Source organism: Pygoscelis adeliae, unplaced genomic scaffold (assembly GCF_000699105.1).
Source record: "Pygoscelis adeliae isolate BGI_AS28 unplaced genomic scaffold, ASM69910v1 Scaffold127, whole genome shotgun sequence".
Lineage (NCBI taxonomy): Eukaryota > Metazoa > Chordata > Aves > Sphenisciformes > Spheniscidae > Pygoscelis > Pygoscelis adeliae.
In genome coordinates, this window is record NW_008825208.1 from 6,462,272 (window position 1) to 6,479,420 (window position 17,149).

General features: G+C 41.7%; 1 protein-coding gene across 1 annotated transcript in view; it reads left to right on the forward strand.

Moving 5' to 3' along the window:
* KIAA1958 (KIAA1958 ortholog) overlaps positions 1 to 17,149 on the forward strand; it is a 44,538-nt gene that overhangs the window by 1,330 nt on the left and 26,059 nt on the right. The window contains exon 2 of the mRNA XM_009329007.1: positions 642 to 699. Coding sequence (XP_009327282.1) covers positions 642 to 699 — 58 coding nt within the window. The remainder of the gene's footprint in view (positions 1 to 641; positions 700 to 17,149) is intronic.

The window sequence follows — 17,149 nt, forward strand, 5'->3', positions numbered from 1 at the left end:
ACGTGTCCCGCTGCTGTAGGGACAGGGCTCTTTTAGGACAGGTTTTGAGGTCCATTTTGGGTGCAGTTGTGTCACGGGGGAGGGCGTGCAGCCACCTCGCTGTGTGCACGTGGCGGGGGGGACACGAAACCCAGCCGTGCACTCTTTCAATGAACCAGAAAGAAGTGGTCTCAGCCAGCGGAGCCTGGAGTTGGGGGTCAGGTGTTTCCTTCACCCTGTCAGAAGAGTGATGTTTGACATGGAGAGGCAAAGGAGGGCACAAAGAGAGTACCTGGAGAGAGGTTTGTGCTTCTATAAATCTTTATTAAATGTTTTCCCTGACCTGTAAATCAAAGCAGCCTGCAGAGACGAGGACAACCACAACCTTAACCATGAAATTGATAACAGTTAAACTTTAATCCAAGGGGAAAAAAAAAAATTTTTTCCCTGTTCTCAGTGGAAGTTCTCACATACCATGTCCTTCATTTTTTTCATCTCCCGCTGCTGCCAAAGCACCGAGAATTGGCACAAACAGATCAACATTATCAGATAAAGAGCATATTAAAACAGCGTACTTCTGCTGAAGGATTATCCCATGTGTAGAAAAACTCAGTGCTGGCTGTAGGTCTTCTGAAGGCGGAGGAAATCTCTTTCTTGAGCAGACTCGCCAGCTCCCTCAGGACCTGAGTGCAGACAGTGCTGGCTTTGCTCTTCCAGCTGGTGAGTGGTGCCATACCAGAAGGAGGCAAAGACAGGAGCAAGTTCTCCGTCTGCTCCCTTGCTGGTTCAGCCTAGGAGTGTCTGGTCAGACAGAGCAGAGCCAAACAGTGGAGGGGGAAAAAAAATTGCCTATATGCAGTCCCTGTGGCAGCTACTGTAAGCACTAAACACAATTACTTTAACAGCCTGGATGATACTTCAACCTGGACACCCTGAAACCTGATTGAATGCTAGTAAATCTATTCATTGGCAAGAGCCTGCAGATCTTGTTGCCAAATAACACAATGGGCGAAGTTAAATACCCAGTTTTGCTAAGTAAAACCCAGCTAAGCATTAGAAATTAGAAAGGATGATAATTGTCTTCTTTGGGACCCATTTCTGCATGGCTGCATCTTTGAGATGTTATTTTGCAGTAGTCCTGTCATGTAACATCCCATGTGGAAATTCCTTTACAAAACTCCAACTGGTTTAGAACTGATTGCTCAGCAAAATATGAGATATGGGATGCCTGATGTCAATCTGAATTGTGTGGTAAACCTAGTTATTCTGCATTCCTCAGTTTACAGCGTATCACTGCTGTATATACTAGAGCTGGTTTCTACCAACCTGTCCCTGCAACTTGCTCAGTCTCAAACTTGCAAGCTGGGACAGTGGAATACAAACCTAGGCAGAATTTGTCCATGTAGGTATGTGTTATCTGGGAGAGCGATTTGCTTTCAACAGATTCATTAAAAAACCCAAACCCTTTCAAACTGCTTTTGCCAGGTCCTCAGAAGCCAAACAAGGTCAGCAGTTGTTACTGCTTAGGGTTCAACCTTGCAAGAATGGACACAGCGCCACATTTTCACATTTATATAGTTTCCAGAGCGGGGTTGGTCCATGTCTAGTGTCTCACTGTGAGGACACAGTGGGATTGCATCTGGATTTACATTCACTGTGTAAATAAACCCTCAAAACCTCCTAGCGCTTCTCACATAGACAGCAATGTTATCTCAGTGTGCTGTCCAAATTCCAGTTCAGTCAGTTACATTCTCAGTGCTTAAATTTCTTGTGTTTTTCTCAAAAAATATTACACAGTTCCTCTCCTCACCCTGGTATAGTGTTGTAATATGCTGTTACTGTACTCAGAGGTAGCTGCATTTTAACTAGGGTAAAATGATTGACATACAACTAAAACTTGATACATCAGTAAAGTCTCCGATTTCCATAGAGCCTGCTCCTTTGGGGAAGAAGTGCTGGCATTAATAAATCTTAGAGTTGCAGAGAAGTGGGCAATGTTGGCAAGTGCATTTATTACAGATGTGTAGTTCTGCACAGCAGATTCTTGCAGATAAAATGTGGAGGTCTGATTAAAGACTAGAGTAGGGTGATTGCTCATGTACAGTGATTTCGTTAGGTTGTCTCTTAACAAAGAGCGATGTACTGGAAGTGGTGCATGATATATAGAATTTGAGCGATATTGAACTACAAGAGGATGTTTATCTATCCTGTGTAAAAATGTTTCTGTCCTAAACAGGCAGAAACAAGGATGAGTATAATTCTTATGTAAAAAAAAGGCAGGAAATAATTATACCAAGGAGCCTAGAGCTTTTGTTAGTTTATAGACTTGGTGGATGCTTGACAAACAAACAAAGGTACAGTTGAAAGTGAGCAGAGAATTTAAGTTCTGCCTTGTCCCCTACAAAGTGTTGCTTAATTTTAAAATAATACATGAAGCCTTGCTCCTGGTCCTGTTAGAACTGGTCATATGTTTATGAGGTCTTTGCAGGACTAAGTCCTTAAATGGTTAAGTTATGATTAAAGGGTGCAATCCAACCAGCAAGAAATACTACTTTGAGTTTTAGCTTAAGTCACATATCTTTGCATTTGTATCAGACACAGCTGATAGTTTCCATGCATGGTAATCTCCTAGGTCCTGAAAGTTTGAGTGAGATTTTCCGTGAAATCAAAAACATTGATGATACGTGTTAGCTTAGGCCAGCTTAAGCCACATTATACTTTTGGACTAGTTTCTCTTTCAAACGTTTCTCTTTTTTTTTCCTCTTTTACTCTTTTTAATTAAACCATGGCAACTCAATGTGTAAGCAGGGACTTTACAAAGGTATTTTTGCGTCTTAAAAGTGAAGTGACGTCCCAATAAAGGTTAGACACTGATTTCTGTTGGGTTCAGGTCTCCATCTAAGCATTGTGGAACATACTGAATTATACTGAATTATTTTTTTTAAACTTCAGCCCTAATAAGTGGACATTTATCTGTGAATTTTCAGATTGTTCTTTACCACTTTATTAGCAAAGTCTTCAAGAATATATGTAGGTATTATTTAGTCCTTTTTTTCTTGTGGAAAAAATGAGAGGACCTACAGCGGATAGGAGAGAGATTTTTGCCATGGTGGAGAGCAGGGAATTTCTGCAATTTCTACTTCCCAAACAGCCTCTTTTGTCTTTTGCTTTTGCTAATACTTGGTCATTTCTTATGCCCAAGAACGAGCAAGGGCAAGGTAGGTCATAACAGTGAAGATGGAAGGTGAGTGAGAAACGTGATGCTTTAGGTTGCAGTACATGCAGCCTAGAGAAATAAGTGACATTTGGATGTCTGAAATCATGAGTGGAAAAGATTTGGTGTTATTGCACAGGGGTATGGAGGAAGACTGCAGCTCAGAGGAGGATAGAGCTTATTGGGTGGGAAGGCAAGTTTTGATCCTCAGTGAGACAGGACTGACTTCATAAGCGGAATTGCTGAAGTATTTATGAAGAATACTAACTTTCCACCTGAAGACTGAGGATGAAGTTGTGCTTTGGATTAACAAGACAATGCAGCAAGACATCTCTGGTCCAACACTGTAAATACAGGAGCAAAGACTTCCATGAGGATACACTAAAAAGATGTCAAATCCATATGTACAAAATGTGCAGAACGAAAGAGTAGTGAGTAGACATGCAAAATAAAAGATCTTGTAAATGAAGTGACTAGGGTTGTTGCTTCTGTCAGAGATGTGGCAAACAATATTCTGTGGGTACAATCACAATGCCATCATGCATATCCATCGCTGAACTCGCCGGGCTGCTGGGTGATGTTTTACATGTACAGGTTTTTGCAGAGTTTGGAAGGAAAACAGGTTGTCCATAAGCACCACTGCTTTCTTAGTCAGCGTGCCACACGCTGTCCCTCTGCCATGGTTATCAAACAGTATCAGCAGTTGAACGCGTGCCGTGATGGATGGTGCCCTGGTCTGTGCTGAGGACTGTACTTAGCCTTGCTGACTCTGATGTCTCCACTCTGAGCTCCTCCCTGTGCTTTTCTTTCCTGTAGCTGGTATGTCGGGATCCCAGATCAGTGCCTGGTGATTTGGGCAGATCTAGTTCTGGTCCTGTGCTCTCATCACGGGAAGGTGCGAGCAGGGATTGCAGCCTTTCATGATTGGCACCTAAAGTGGGTTGACTCTCGCTCTGCTCACAGTGTGGACATCCCTGTCAGTTCTGGGTGTTCATATAGTGTCTCTATCTGAACATGACCGTTATAAAATGCAGTTCATCTGGGGGTTGTCTGATGTTGATATAGAGCTTTTAGGTGGAATATTTTTAAGTATTTTTCTGCAATCAAAGGAACTAGGACCTCTCCATTCACTCCCCCCCCTCTCTGCAATTGTGTGAGTTTAAATTAAGTGGGAGCTGAGATCCTCGTGTGATCATAAGACTCCTGGATTAGGAGCTGTTAGATGAGCATCAAAATGTTACAGGACTTAGAGGACAAAGAAGTCCCCCACAACTCATGAACTGCCAGTTTTGACTAGGTTTAGCTTAAACTCCTAAATCACTGTTTATATTGCAAGGAAAAGAAATGTGTGAGCTAGCACATTCCAAAAAAGTACAAACAAGAAAAAATAATGCCTTTTTTTAGAGGTATATAAAGCATCAACCATACATACAGAAAGGCCAAATTAATCCCTGCTGTAATTCTTCCAAGTCCAGTGGAACTGTGCCAAGAATGAATGTAACACAAGGCAAACAGTCATGTCAAAAGAAAGTTACAAAACTTTAAGCTCTTCCAAGAACACTCAAATAATTGCTGATTGGTCTCTGTATTTGTAATTTACATACAAAGATTGATGACTTTTGGCTAAAGTTACTGCTGACGCCTGCCTCTAGGGACATACGCTGCTGAATGTGGTCAAGCGAACAATTAAGGGGTGAGACAGTCCTGTCCTCTTTGTGTTGGACCAAGGAGTTCAGAGTCCACTGGTGACTCTTTCGGTCCCATAATTGACAGCTATTCTTGCTCTAGTAGCTGAACTAAAAATAATAAGTGCTGAGATACATAATTACAAAAAGCATAAAACTTTTTTTTTTTTTTAAGTTGCAAGGGCCTGGCTTATTTAGAAGAACAAAATTAGATCATTATAGTTTTAATCATCAGAAAAAGGAAGCTAGTGAGTTGATTAACCACCTCCTGCACTGCCACTGCCTTCTGATCTTGCAGCATGGATTTGCCAGCCCACTCTCACTCTTAATTATCTGTGTCCAAATGCTGTTAAATTATAAACTAATTTTATCCTAGGGCTTTATTCTAGAAGTTCTGCTAATGAGGCTGATATTACTTATCTTTACAATATTGTAAGGGACTTCTGTTTAAAAGCAGGACAGTATCATAAAAAGGACAAATTCAGTCTTGGCAAAGTAGTCATCTATTTCCTTCTATCATCTGGGTACACAGCATGACAATCAAATTTTTAAAAAATGAAACCATAGTACTAATAATTCTAATACAAGAGTATGTTTTATGAAGCTGTTCCTACAAGAAGCATTTATCAAGTTATTAATTCTTGCAGGAGGACACTGAAATGAAGACTCATCAAGTATTACAATATCTTTAGATTTTCACTGTACTTAAGAAATGTATTTATCACCATTTCAGGATTCCACATGTATTTTCTTTAGTGGAAATTTGTTCCAGACACAGAAGGCTCATGCCAGCCTCTTTGCAACCTTGAAGACCAGCAGTGGACTTGTCATGTAGAGGGCGATCTTCTTGCTGTCCTAAATATTAAGTAGCTATGCACACAAGAGATTAGGTTTCTGCTTTTCTTGATGTAAAGACTTGTTTCCATGTTCACCATGGACCTCCTCCAGGTGGAACTACCTGCAGTGTGCAGAGACATCTCCTGGCAGCAGCATTACTGGATATATATGTACATTTTGGAGGAAACCATTCATGAGTATTCACACTGAAAGCAGGTTGGTGTGGGAGATGTTTGGGGGTGGGCTTTGAGCTGTATTCCTGCAATAAAAGTTGCATAGGCCTAATGATCCTCTGTAACAGGTGAGGAATGGCAGTTTCCATGCAGTCTGTGGAAGTTGCTTGCCTGTAGCTAGGAGGGAGTTGAAGCTGTACCCTCAGAAAGATCTATTACAGCCAGACCCCAGCAGTTATTAAGGAGTAAGTCTGTAAAGCATGCCAAGTTCAGCTGCCAAACAGTCGGGAATATTCTCTGGGATTCTGAATAGAGGAATTGCATCACTAAGAATTATTGACACTTCATTTAAATATATATTTTTAGTTCGAAGTACCGTAGCACAAACAGTATTAAGTAAGATGGTGTCATATTGGAAGAGAAACTGCCCACTTCAATGAATGGTTGTGTTCTGGAGCATCACTGCTCATTTCAGCCTTAGAAATGTACCCTCTCCCCCATTACCCCAACATGAAAGGCAGAAAGGCAAGAAATAAAAAGTGCAAGTGAGAAGTAGAAAACAGTCATTCTTACAAGACCAACATGATCTAGGTGCTGGGCTCTCCCTTTCACTAAAGGCATCTTAAACAGACTACTGTTCTGTGCAAAGTGCTGTGTTTTGTGATACTGGTATAAAAAGGAAGAAAATAAGGCCTCTGCTGGTTCCAGCTGTCCTGAAAACATAAGGAAGCAACAAAGGAAACTGGACAAGTCTGTACTCGACTTCCCTTTATTTTTGGGAAATAGAAGATTATTTAACATGGTGTTTTCTTTGCGTGGTCTTTGCAATTGGTCTGTTAAATTTTGGAGCTATTTTCATCTTATGATATGTGAGTCTCTAAGTAAGAAAAGAGAGACAAGGCAGGATCAGATTGGGATCTGCAGAGGATATGCAGCACAGCAGCCAAGAGAGATGCTAACCCTGGAAAGCCCTTAGACATGCACTTTCCTTTTGCACTTTGGGTGGGGTGCTGGAACAGAAAGGGAATCCAGGACTTGGCATTTTAGGTCAGGATACTTTCTGAGAGTGTTTTTCCACTTTGGATGAGACTGGTACTTCAGTAGATATATCTACAGAAGAACTATTTCACGTATGTATTCAAGGTCTAAGCTTTTAATTCACATATGTATTCAAGGTCTAAGCTTTTAATAGCAGCAGTAAACCTTGGGAGGAACTGTTTTCACCTGTCTCCATGATGGGAGCATGCCATTTTTGCATAAGCTGTTCTGTGCAGCCAGCACACAGTGACTTCTCATTTCTCCCATTTTCCTCATACCTAAATTATTTCCCTCTTAGTGAGTCTTGTTCTGTCATGTCATCTTCTTTTTGTGCTTGCAGTGAACCTAGTACCTGCTTGAGCATGAAACAGATCAGTAAAAATTTCTGAGTGTTTTTTCTGTCTATCTAAGCAAGATAACAATTTTGAATACAGAAATTCTTGAATTTTTCCAGAAAACGGAAGCATGACGGTAGATATTTCATCATGGCTGGCACAGCACAGAGCAGTGCTTTGCTAAAACAACCAGACCCTGGAAGCACTGAAACATGCTGAAATCCATCTTTCTTTGATAAAGTATGCTTAAATGAAGCATATGCCCATGCTGTTTGCAGGAGGTGTTGAACCAGGCTATTAAATCAGAGCCGCAAGAAAGAGAAATTGAAACGCCTACTTTCCCTGATGAATCTTTCTTGCTGGGGCACTCCACTGACTGGTCACACAAAAGCTGGTTTTGGCGTTGGTTGTTCTGAACAGCTTGAATGTGGCTACTGGCCTGTGTGGGACGGGTGGGCAGAACTGTGTTTTCGTTTCCCAAATGAGTCCGCATTTGTCTGGATCCAAGCAGTGCTGCCCTGCAAAAATGGCAGGATGCTGCTGATCACATGAATGTTGTGTTAGAGGCAGCAGTGGTCCTGGGTGCCACCAAATCCTGCCCCCAGTGGGAGCCGGGAACAGGGCTTCCTGCATGCATGTCATGTAAAAAGTGGTGCTGAGGACCTTGCTAAGTCTGATGAAAGCTTTATGTTATGTGCTTAATTATACATTGACCATTAAGTGCATTGGCTGCATCTTCTAACATATACCTGTTGCTCCCATTAACTTTATTAAACATTAAGGGCACACGCACAGGGAGAAATACTGTATGTGTTCCTGTTGATTAAACTCAGGATATCTTTAGACCGGCAGCGACACTGTGGTCTGTTGTTGCTTTTCATTAACTAGGTCTTCATGATGAAAACATCACTTGAAACCATAGAACTATGGATTAATAATACTTAATCACTTGCTTGCTGATTTGTCCTTGGGGGGGCGGGGGAGAAAGAAAAAAGCTGGCCTTCTGTTTTGTTCAGAGAAGGAAAAACGGATTCTGAGCTATTCTGACCCAGGTCACATCACCCCAGTGCAGAAGCTGAATGTGCTGTATTACTGAATTATTTCAAGCAGGACATACCTGTACCCAGAGATCAAGCCTGTGAAAGATAAGGACGTTCATCTCTGACCTTTGAATAGCTTGCTTCAATTTTCTGTTTACACTCACCTCTCTCTTAACTGGGTATCTGCCTAATCTCTGCTTTAGTACTGTGGCTGGTCAAGGATAGCAGTATGAATGAGCCACAGAAGCATGGATGTTTTTGTAGGGGAATAATTTAATATTGTCTACAGCTTGGAGCACTCTTCTGATTGTGGTGAGCTCTGTCCTTCAGTCATGTGGATGTGCCAAGTTATGGGGATTTTTTTCTGTCATTAACTCTTGCAAAATGGAGCGCTGCCAGTTGTTTGGGACTTGTTCTCTCTTACTGACTATACATCCAAGAAAACAAATTAACAGACAGGAAAACTATTCTTGGCATTACAGTGCAGCATTCATACCTGCATGCTGATATATTACATTTCTTTTTTCTCTCTGTATAAAGAAGTGTCTTTTTGCCTCTGTTTCCTCTCCCCTGATTTCAGATGGACCTCAGAAAACTTACAGTTTGACAAATAACTTGTCCCATTTACTATTCACAGTTGTTAAATGCATCAGACTGTTTATTGTGCTAGTGCATAATAAAATAGCCATATTTATATCTATAACACATACATCCATAATTATATCCATTAAAATATACCCCATGTCACCTCTTACATGAATTAGTTGGTGTCAGCTTTGGTATGAACTCATTCAGTAGCAGAGGAACTGATTGTTTATATCTTATATAGAAGAACAAATTATTTTTATGGAAATAACAATACAATCCTGACAGGAAGATTTTGACAATGTAATTACAGAATATAAATACTAACAATATTCTGAGCAGCAAAAAGGTGTGTATGTGCGCGTATGCTTTCTGTGTGTACATAGGTAGAAAAAATGGAAACTGCTCAATTTATTTAAAGAGACTTTACTCAAGTAGAGCTGCAAAATGTGACTAAGTAGCTATTCAATTAAACTATGATAAAGTAAGTTTAAACATGTATTCAAGGACAGAAATAAAGGAGTTGTGCCATGAACAACAGCCTAGTTCCTGATGAATGCGCGTTCCTTATCTCTTTGTCTCCTCTCTGTGCAGAATTTCCAGCTGCTCCTGTGCCTCTCGGGACTCCTTGTCCTGGCAAATGCCTGGACATGCCGTGGCTAGTCTGGAACGAAGTGTGTGCACTTTGGTCAGTCAGGGTGTGTGAGCAGCTGCCTACCGGAGTATCTAACACCCGAGGTCTGTGGCCTTTCCGCAAGTTGGGATGTATTCACGTCTGTGCCCTCTGCACAGCTGTTGAGGGCATAGGGTCAACAGCTTGACCTGTCAACAGCAAAGGTCCAACCTTGTAGGACCTTTACATCTTTGAACTTCCCCCCTTTCCTAATATGGTGAGAGTCATGTTTGCGAAGGTGAAAGTGAAGTTCAAAGTTGTCATTTTTTCTTGAGTGCAAGGAGAGGACTCTCAGCGCAGGCTCAGAACACAAAAGCAGGCTAAAAAATCTGCCTTACGAACTGTTTCACTTTAAGTGTTGCACTTCATCCTCTCTGGAGAATTGCGTAAAGAGCTGGTCATTAAATTCTGCTCTCTGACCCAGTGAAGACAAAGGCAATATGTGCATTAAAAGTGTGCATTGAAACTAGTTAGGCAAGGTTGTAAATTGTGAGCTCTTCATAGAGTTTGTGCTCTTCATAGCTTGCTTCACTCATACTGGAGAATACACAGTGCAGAAAAGTAAAAGCAAATTGGTCTGGTTGGGCAAAATCACCAAGAGAAAATGTCAGAAATAAAACTGCAAACTCAATAACAAGGCAATTCAAGTACTTTGCTAAATTAAAGATGGGGGTGGGAGAAAAGGTACTGAAATGCAATTCTTTGGGATGCACGTGCTGCAATCTGTGTTATCAGAAGTAAATGGCACAAGCTCCCAACATATGTTTCCTATTACACCTGCAGTGGATAGTTCAGACGGAACAGAAAAGGGTACCTTTTGATTCACTACCAATGGCACTTGAATAAAATAGAGGGAGAAATGTCTGCAGTCTCTAATAAGCAATATATCAACGAAGTGCTGTCAGCCTATGTAGAGAGCTCCACAGCATGATTTATTACGTTAATTACAGTCATGTGGGCCTCACGCTCTTAAGCCTGAAACTGCTCACATTCTCAGCTTGATTTAAGAATATGCTTTGGCCAAGACTTAAAGTGCAGCTTATTATGATTAATGTAATAAAATATTTATTACATATTTCTTTTCTTTGTTTCACTGCTTGTTGCCCCAGTTAGACTGCCTCATTCTGAAACAGTGATATAAATTAGATTTCAGATGTTGAGGATCCTCATCTGTTTTTAGTCTCTCTTCAGTGTTGTTATTTTTTTCACATCCCTTTGTTCTGATTCTCCCTTCTCTCCCCCTTGTCTTTATTTCCCTCTGATATTTCCTAACTCTGCTTCTCAGCTGCTGTCTGGAGTGAATCAAAAGCAGGCAAACTTCATAGCCCTGGCTCATCCCTTCGAGACCTCTTGCATTGCTTTCTCAACTATGCTTATTAAAGTTAGCTCCTAAATGCAATGACATTAAAACGGGTGGTAGGCCGTAGCTGAGAACACGCTAAGCCTCTGGTGATGCGGAGTGGCATGTAAAGAGAAGAGTAAACTGTAAGGGGATACATGTTTGTGTCCTGTTTCTCATTCTTCTTCCACAGGGCTTGCAACTGCAGACAGGCACAAAATTCCACTGCGCCAGATTTTCCAAAATGCCGTATAAATTTGTACCTGTGATTTTGTGCAAACCAGCCCACTAGTTAAATTGTTGGCTGAGCAATTGGTGCTTGCAAGATCTGTTTACACATGTAAATCTGGCTTTCTCTGTATGAGCACGTAAAGGTGGAAACTGAAATCAGTACTTCGAGTTTTCTAAGTGGAGTTAGCCATAAATTGGTTGGAAATTATTAGAAAGATTATATGGCTGAATACAAAGATGCATGCTCAACCTAAAGCTGACATTTGCTTCACATTGTGGGTAGTGTTCTGCCACTTATGAACTCCAGCAGCACTCCCATTTCACCAATCTACCTGATATTTTAACCTGTGCTCTGAAAGAGGAGCAATTATGTGTTAGAAGTGAACATAGTTGAAGAAAGTTTAGTCAGTTATTTTGAAATGAAGGGGGTTTCACATTTTTTTAAAAGTTTTCTAATGTTTTTAGGTTTGCAGTATTGAAAACTCCAAGCATGGCTTTTATATCCTCCACCTCTATGAAGAGCTGGGTCCCTGGACCTCAGTCAATTATATAAGGGTCCAAAGAATTTGGTTTTATAAAGCTCCTGTAAAGGTAATAGCTAGCATGGAAATAAGAGAGGGATGAGGCAGGGGAGGTTGACCTGGAGCTGGTTCCAGGCTTGGTTATAATCCAGGTGAGTGACCTGGAACAGGACAGCTAAAATGGCAGACTCCAGTCTAGCTGTGAGCTGAGAACATCTTGCCTGGACATCCTAAGTACCAGATATATGGTTTCTCCAGTGCTCTTGCAAAATATCTTCTGCTTCTGCTGTTCTCCATGCTGTGCCCCAGGGAGTAGCTGTAGTGTCTTGCTGTGATGTGCTGCAGTGTTAGGCAAGCCTGGGAGAGCTGGACTTGGTATATTTGCTCCTGCCAAATGGAGGTGGGATCTGGGTAAACATGAACCAAGTAGCCCCACTGTCAAGATACAGAGGAAATGCATCCCATTTTGCATTGCAGCAATTCACAGAACAGCCTCAAAAGGAGATAGGAAACTATACAGTCTCATACCCCAGAAATACCACTGTAAGTGTTCAGTGGAAGAAGTGAAATGTGAGGTAAAACTAGCATGCAACACTTCTCTTTTCCACTAGCCCTGACAAAACCAAAACCAGACAACTAGATGGAGATCATACTTGAACAAATTAAAACATTTTTGATTTAGAAAATTCATTTTTAGAACCTTTGTGTTGAAATAGCTCAGATGTCACGTACAGTCAGGTAGAGAAGAAAGGAGCCTGGTAGAAATCCAAGTCCCCAGAGTGCTGCTGTTTTGCACCATTCGTTAGTGATTGCTAGTATCCACTGCACAAAAGGTTGATCCAGTCAGTCATAGGAGGACATAAATACTTAATCCCTTGTCACGGCTACAAATTTTCTGTCATCTGAGGATCATGCAGTAGTCCCATTAATGCTGATGTGAATTTTATTGTTGATTTTGCCAGCAGCCAAATTGCACCTCATATCTTTTCAGGCTGTTGTGGTGAGAAAGTGGTGAAAGTGAATGCAAACTGAAAACCAGCACTAGTACCTGAGCGAGCATCCATTTATCAGACCATTCCCTACCTTGCAAAAAATGTACAGATGACTAATTTATTTTAGTGACTCTCACTTCATGGCGATACCAATATATAAATATTCCCATGCTCATTTGCTTGGTATCTGTGTCCTTTTTTCTTTGATGGAATCTAAAGCTTTTTAATTTTAGAATAATAAAATATTTCACTGATAATTTTGTTGGAGGAGGTTACCCGAATAGAAGCATTTTTTTTTTCCAGAAAACACAACATCTTTCATAAATGGATTTTAATTAATAAATTTCTGTCATACTACAGATTTTACATGCTAATGAAAGCCTTTTCTGAAAATGTTAAACTACATAGACTTTGACTTAATGTAGTGAAAGTAGGGAACTTTAATTGTTAAACAGAATTTAGTAGCAACATCAGATGGGTAGGGCAGAAATTCAAGAAAAAGTGCAGGAGCACTTTCTTCTACTTTAGTAATCTGCAGCTAACAAGTTAATCCTTTGATCCTGCAGATCTCAGAAGCTGTTAGATGTCAAAACCTGATGAAAGTCTCCAGGCAGTCACAGGGTTTCCCTCCCTCTTTTGACTCTGACTCACCAAGCCTAAGCTTAAATAAGTATGATTATTATGGCACAGGAAGTGCACTTTATTTGCCCTTAGGACTTCCTAAAGAAATGGTTATTGTTAAATTACATTAAAACGTATGTATTTTTGACTTAAGCCTTTAACTACTGCGTGTGTGTAGGAGTTGCCCCAAGGAAGTTAGTCCGTACCAGACAATAAAAGTGTCAAAGATATCATTCTCCAAGTGTTCAGCACTCCCTGTCTTTTAATCTCAGTGTGTTTCTGTGAATGCTCAGAGGCACTTCTGCTGGGGAGACCTCCTGCTATTACCCTCACCCTTGCTCTTCAGCGTGAGACGGGAGAATGGCTTTCTCTTGGTTATTCCTGTGATACAGTGAAAACCAGCTGCCAGCTTTCTAAATTTTGTATGCAGAAAGAGGACTGATATTCGGGGATGCGGTGGTACGACGGTGGCATTCAGCTGCCCCTGACGGGAGCTGGAGCACTGCTTCCAGGAGGGCAGGTTTGTCAGCGGGTCCCCCAGCCTTTCCCCCCCATGACTTGACCATACCTCCCTTGCACAACAGCACGACCTCTGCCCACTGTGGCTGTTGACTTGAAAATATTGTTTGCCTGCAGATACCTTCTTGAAACAGGAGGGGACAGGAGAAAAGAAAGGTAGGAGCAGGCTGTGGTTTACATTAACTTTTATTGGGCTGCGTATGGCCCATAGGTTGGATATCGCTGCTTTTCAATAATTGCAGAGCAGGGGCAAGAGCCAACCTGCAAAGTGCTGGGGCGTGGAGGGAGAGCACTTAGCTCCAGCATGGAGATCCGTGGTGCCCTGTGTGCGGTTAACTAGGCTTTTTCACCTGAATGAAAGCATTTTGGTGGAAAGAGGTCTGCTGCAAAAGCATTTTCCTAGTCAGAACACAAATGGGGCAGAGAAGACTTTGGCTGCCGGTGTGATTATCACCAAAAAACCCACCTGACTTTTAATGTATTTCTTCTGAGATCTCACTGACTACCTTAAGCAGAGTTTAAGATTGTTTGCGATAATAGTTCAGGTTCATGACTCCCACTAACATTACAAACCCTCTCCGAACATCAACAGTCTGCATGTCTGTCGTGAAAGAAAGTGCCTTTCCCCCTGCCATACATAATTACAGAGGTTATGTCCTTTTCAGGGAGTTCGAGTGTGTGTATATGTGCGAGCTGAAATAAAAACAACCCTGAGTTTGACAACTCCACTGATAATGTTAAGTCTTGGCTGTGTTAAGATCAGATTGTGAAAAGATCAGAAGACAGCTGTTGCTCTGTGGGAGGGATCATCTCATGGTTGCAGGCTAGCCTGGGACACTCGGCTCCCACTAGGATGTCTGTTTAATCTCTGCCAGGTCACTTTATCTCTTTGGCTACTTTTAAACTGGGACATCTAAACTATTCAGCACTTTTTCAAACTCTTAGTTGGGAGTTTACCCCAGAACCCCCAGTAGGGTGGGTTTTACTAGTTTTTTCTGCCACATTCTGGTTTTCTTGGAAATGAAACTCCGATGTGGGATCAGATAGGAAACACAAGAGCTCCAACCAGGTCCTTTGTGCAGTGATGCAGCTGGGGGAGCAGGACCTCAGGAGATGCATCTCCAAGTCAATTTATTTTTTATGTTTCTGATCCTAGTCTGTAGAACAGGGGTAACAGCACTCCAAATGCTGCATTGTGACAAGGAAAAGGCATTAAGGATATCTTGACTTGGTAGATCAATGATGACAGTAATTTTTGGTTGGTTGGTTCAGGCCGTTTCACTAGCCAAGACAAATTAGTCCGTAACATGAGAGTATCTGTCTTCCTAGAGCCTAACAACACACACCTACAGAAGACTATAAGAAAGGTGCAAGCATATATGACACCTCCCCATTCTCCTGTCCTCCAGCAATTTGCAGCTCAGGGCCTTCCTGATACAGAGGTGTTTTCTTGTATTGAGGAGCGCTTTGTGATTTTCTGTGCTTTTAGCCAGTTTTGGAACCCATGCACACTGAAGAGTTGATGATACTGTGAGCAGTGGAGGCCCAAGAGCAAACAGGTTTATGCTTGCAGTTGTCAAGGAACTAATGTAGATCCCCACCTGTATTTTCCAGCAGGACCACAGAAAATAAAATAAAAAAAAAAGTAAGCCCTGGCCAAAAGAGCTTTTGGTCTCTACTCTGCAAGATGCAGCAAAGTGAGATCAAGCAAACATCTGGGAACTCTTACATTGGAAACACTTCTGTCTCAGGACAAGAGCATTCACTTCCAATACCCAGACCCAGAGATGAAGTCCTGTACCTCAACAGCTCTCCCAGCTTGTCATATCCCTACCATAACGTACACATTTTCAAAAATTCACTGTAATGGCAGTTGAGATGCCTTTTAGTCTTGAGTTCTTAATGATTGAATTACTTTTATGTAGCCTTTCTTTATCTGTCAGTCTGGGTGGATTTGTAAGGAACAAAATTACATTGCAACCAGCCTAATCTTCTCTGACAAGGTCGCAAGGCCATGTGGCTAGAGCAGAAGCAATCAATGCCAAATATCCAGACTGTGGTAAGGTCTTTAACTCTGTTTCTACTTATTTCCTGTAGGCAAAATAGAGATGTGTAGAGTATATGGGTTTGCTGTAAGTATTTTACAAGGGCCATTTGCAGACTGCACCCAGAGAATAATTCTTGTCAAAGGTTGTATGGAAAGGAATCAAGGTGTGCCTGGTCTTTGGCACTATTTTATTAGTGATCCAAATGGCATAATTGTACTGGGTCTGGCTAGGATGGAGTTAACTTTCTTCGTAGCCACCCATACCCTGCTGTGTTTCGGATTTGTGGCTAAAACAGTGTTAATGACACACCAATGTTTTGGCTGTTGATGAGCTGGACTTGCACAGTGTCAAGGCTTTCTCTTTTTCCCACTCTGTCCCCTCAGCAGCTAGGCCTAGGGTAGGCAAGAGGTTGGGAGGGGACACAACAGGGACAGCTGACCCAGACTAACCAAGGGGGTATTCTCTGCCCTTACGACATCATACTCAGCAATAAAAACTGAAGGGAGGGTTTTTTGGGGAGAGGTGGGCATTGCTTAGAGACTGTCTGGGCATTGGTCTACTTGCAGGAGGTGGTGAGTGATTGCCTTTGCATCACTTGTTGGTTGGGTTTCTTTTTCCTTTTTCCTTCAGTTATTAAACTGTCTTTGTCTTGACTCACGGGTTTTCTTGCCTTTGCTGTTTCTATTCTCTTCCCTGTCCCTCTGAGGTGGGGAGTGAGCAAGTGGCTGTGAGGTGCTTAGGTGCTGACCAGGGTCAACCACCACACTAATAGAGAATAAGATTATGAAATTAGCAGAAAACACAAAGTTTGGCAATATTAAAAACATGCCTGGATACAATTTATGTCTCCATGGTAGTTGGAGATGGATTATATCGTTTCTTTCAGCACTATGAAATCTCCTTGGTTAAATGAAGAAGTAAGACTTTAATGACAGGAAGAATTATGTCTCCTTCCTTAGCTATCCTAGGCTATAAAAAGCTGTCTTAGTTAAGTTAGGCTCAACTGCATCATCTGCTTTTGCTGTGGATGAAGAGCATAAGCAGATGATGACAGTGGCTCAGCCGACATCTGATGACTTTGGCTGTCTCAGACTCTGTCTGTTGGGTCTCACTGCCTCCCTGCATTCATCCCATGCTATGAGACATCCCTGTTATTTGAGCAGTTTCATAGGAAGAGAATAATCAACTATCAGTACAGGCTGGATTCATAGTCAAAATTGATGTAGCTCTCCTGATGTGGCTGGGGGGGAAAGGGACCCATTATCTTTAACATTTCCCACCCACCTTGTGGAGTAACACACCAGAGCACTGCAGGAATG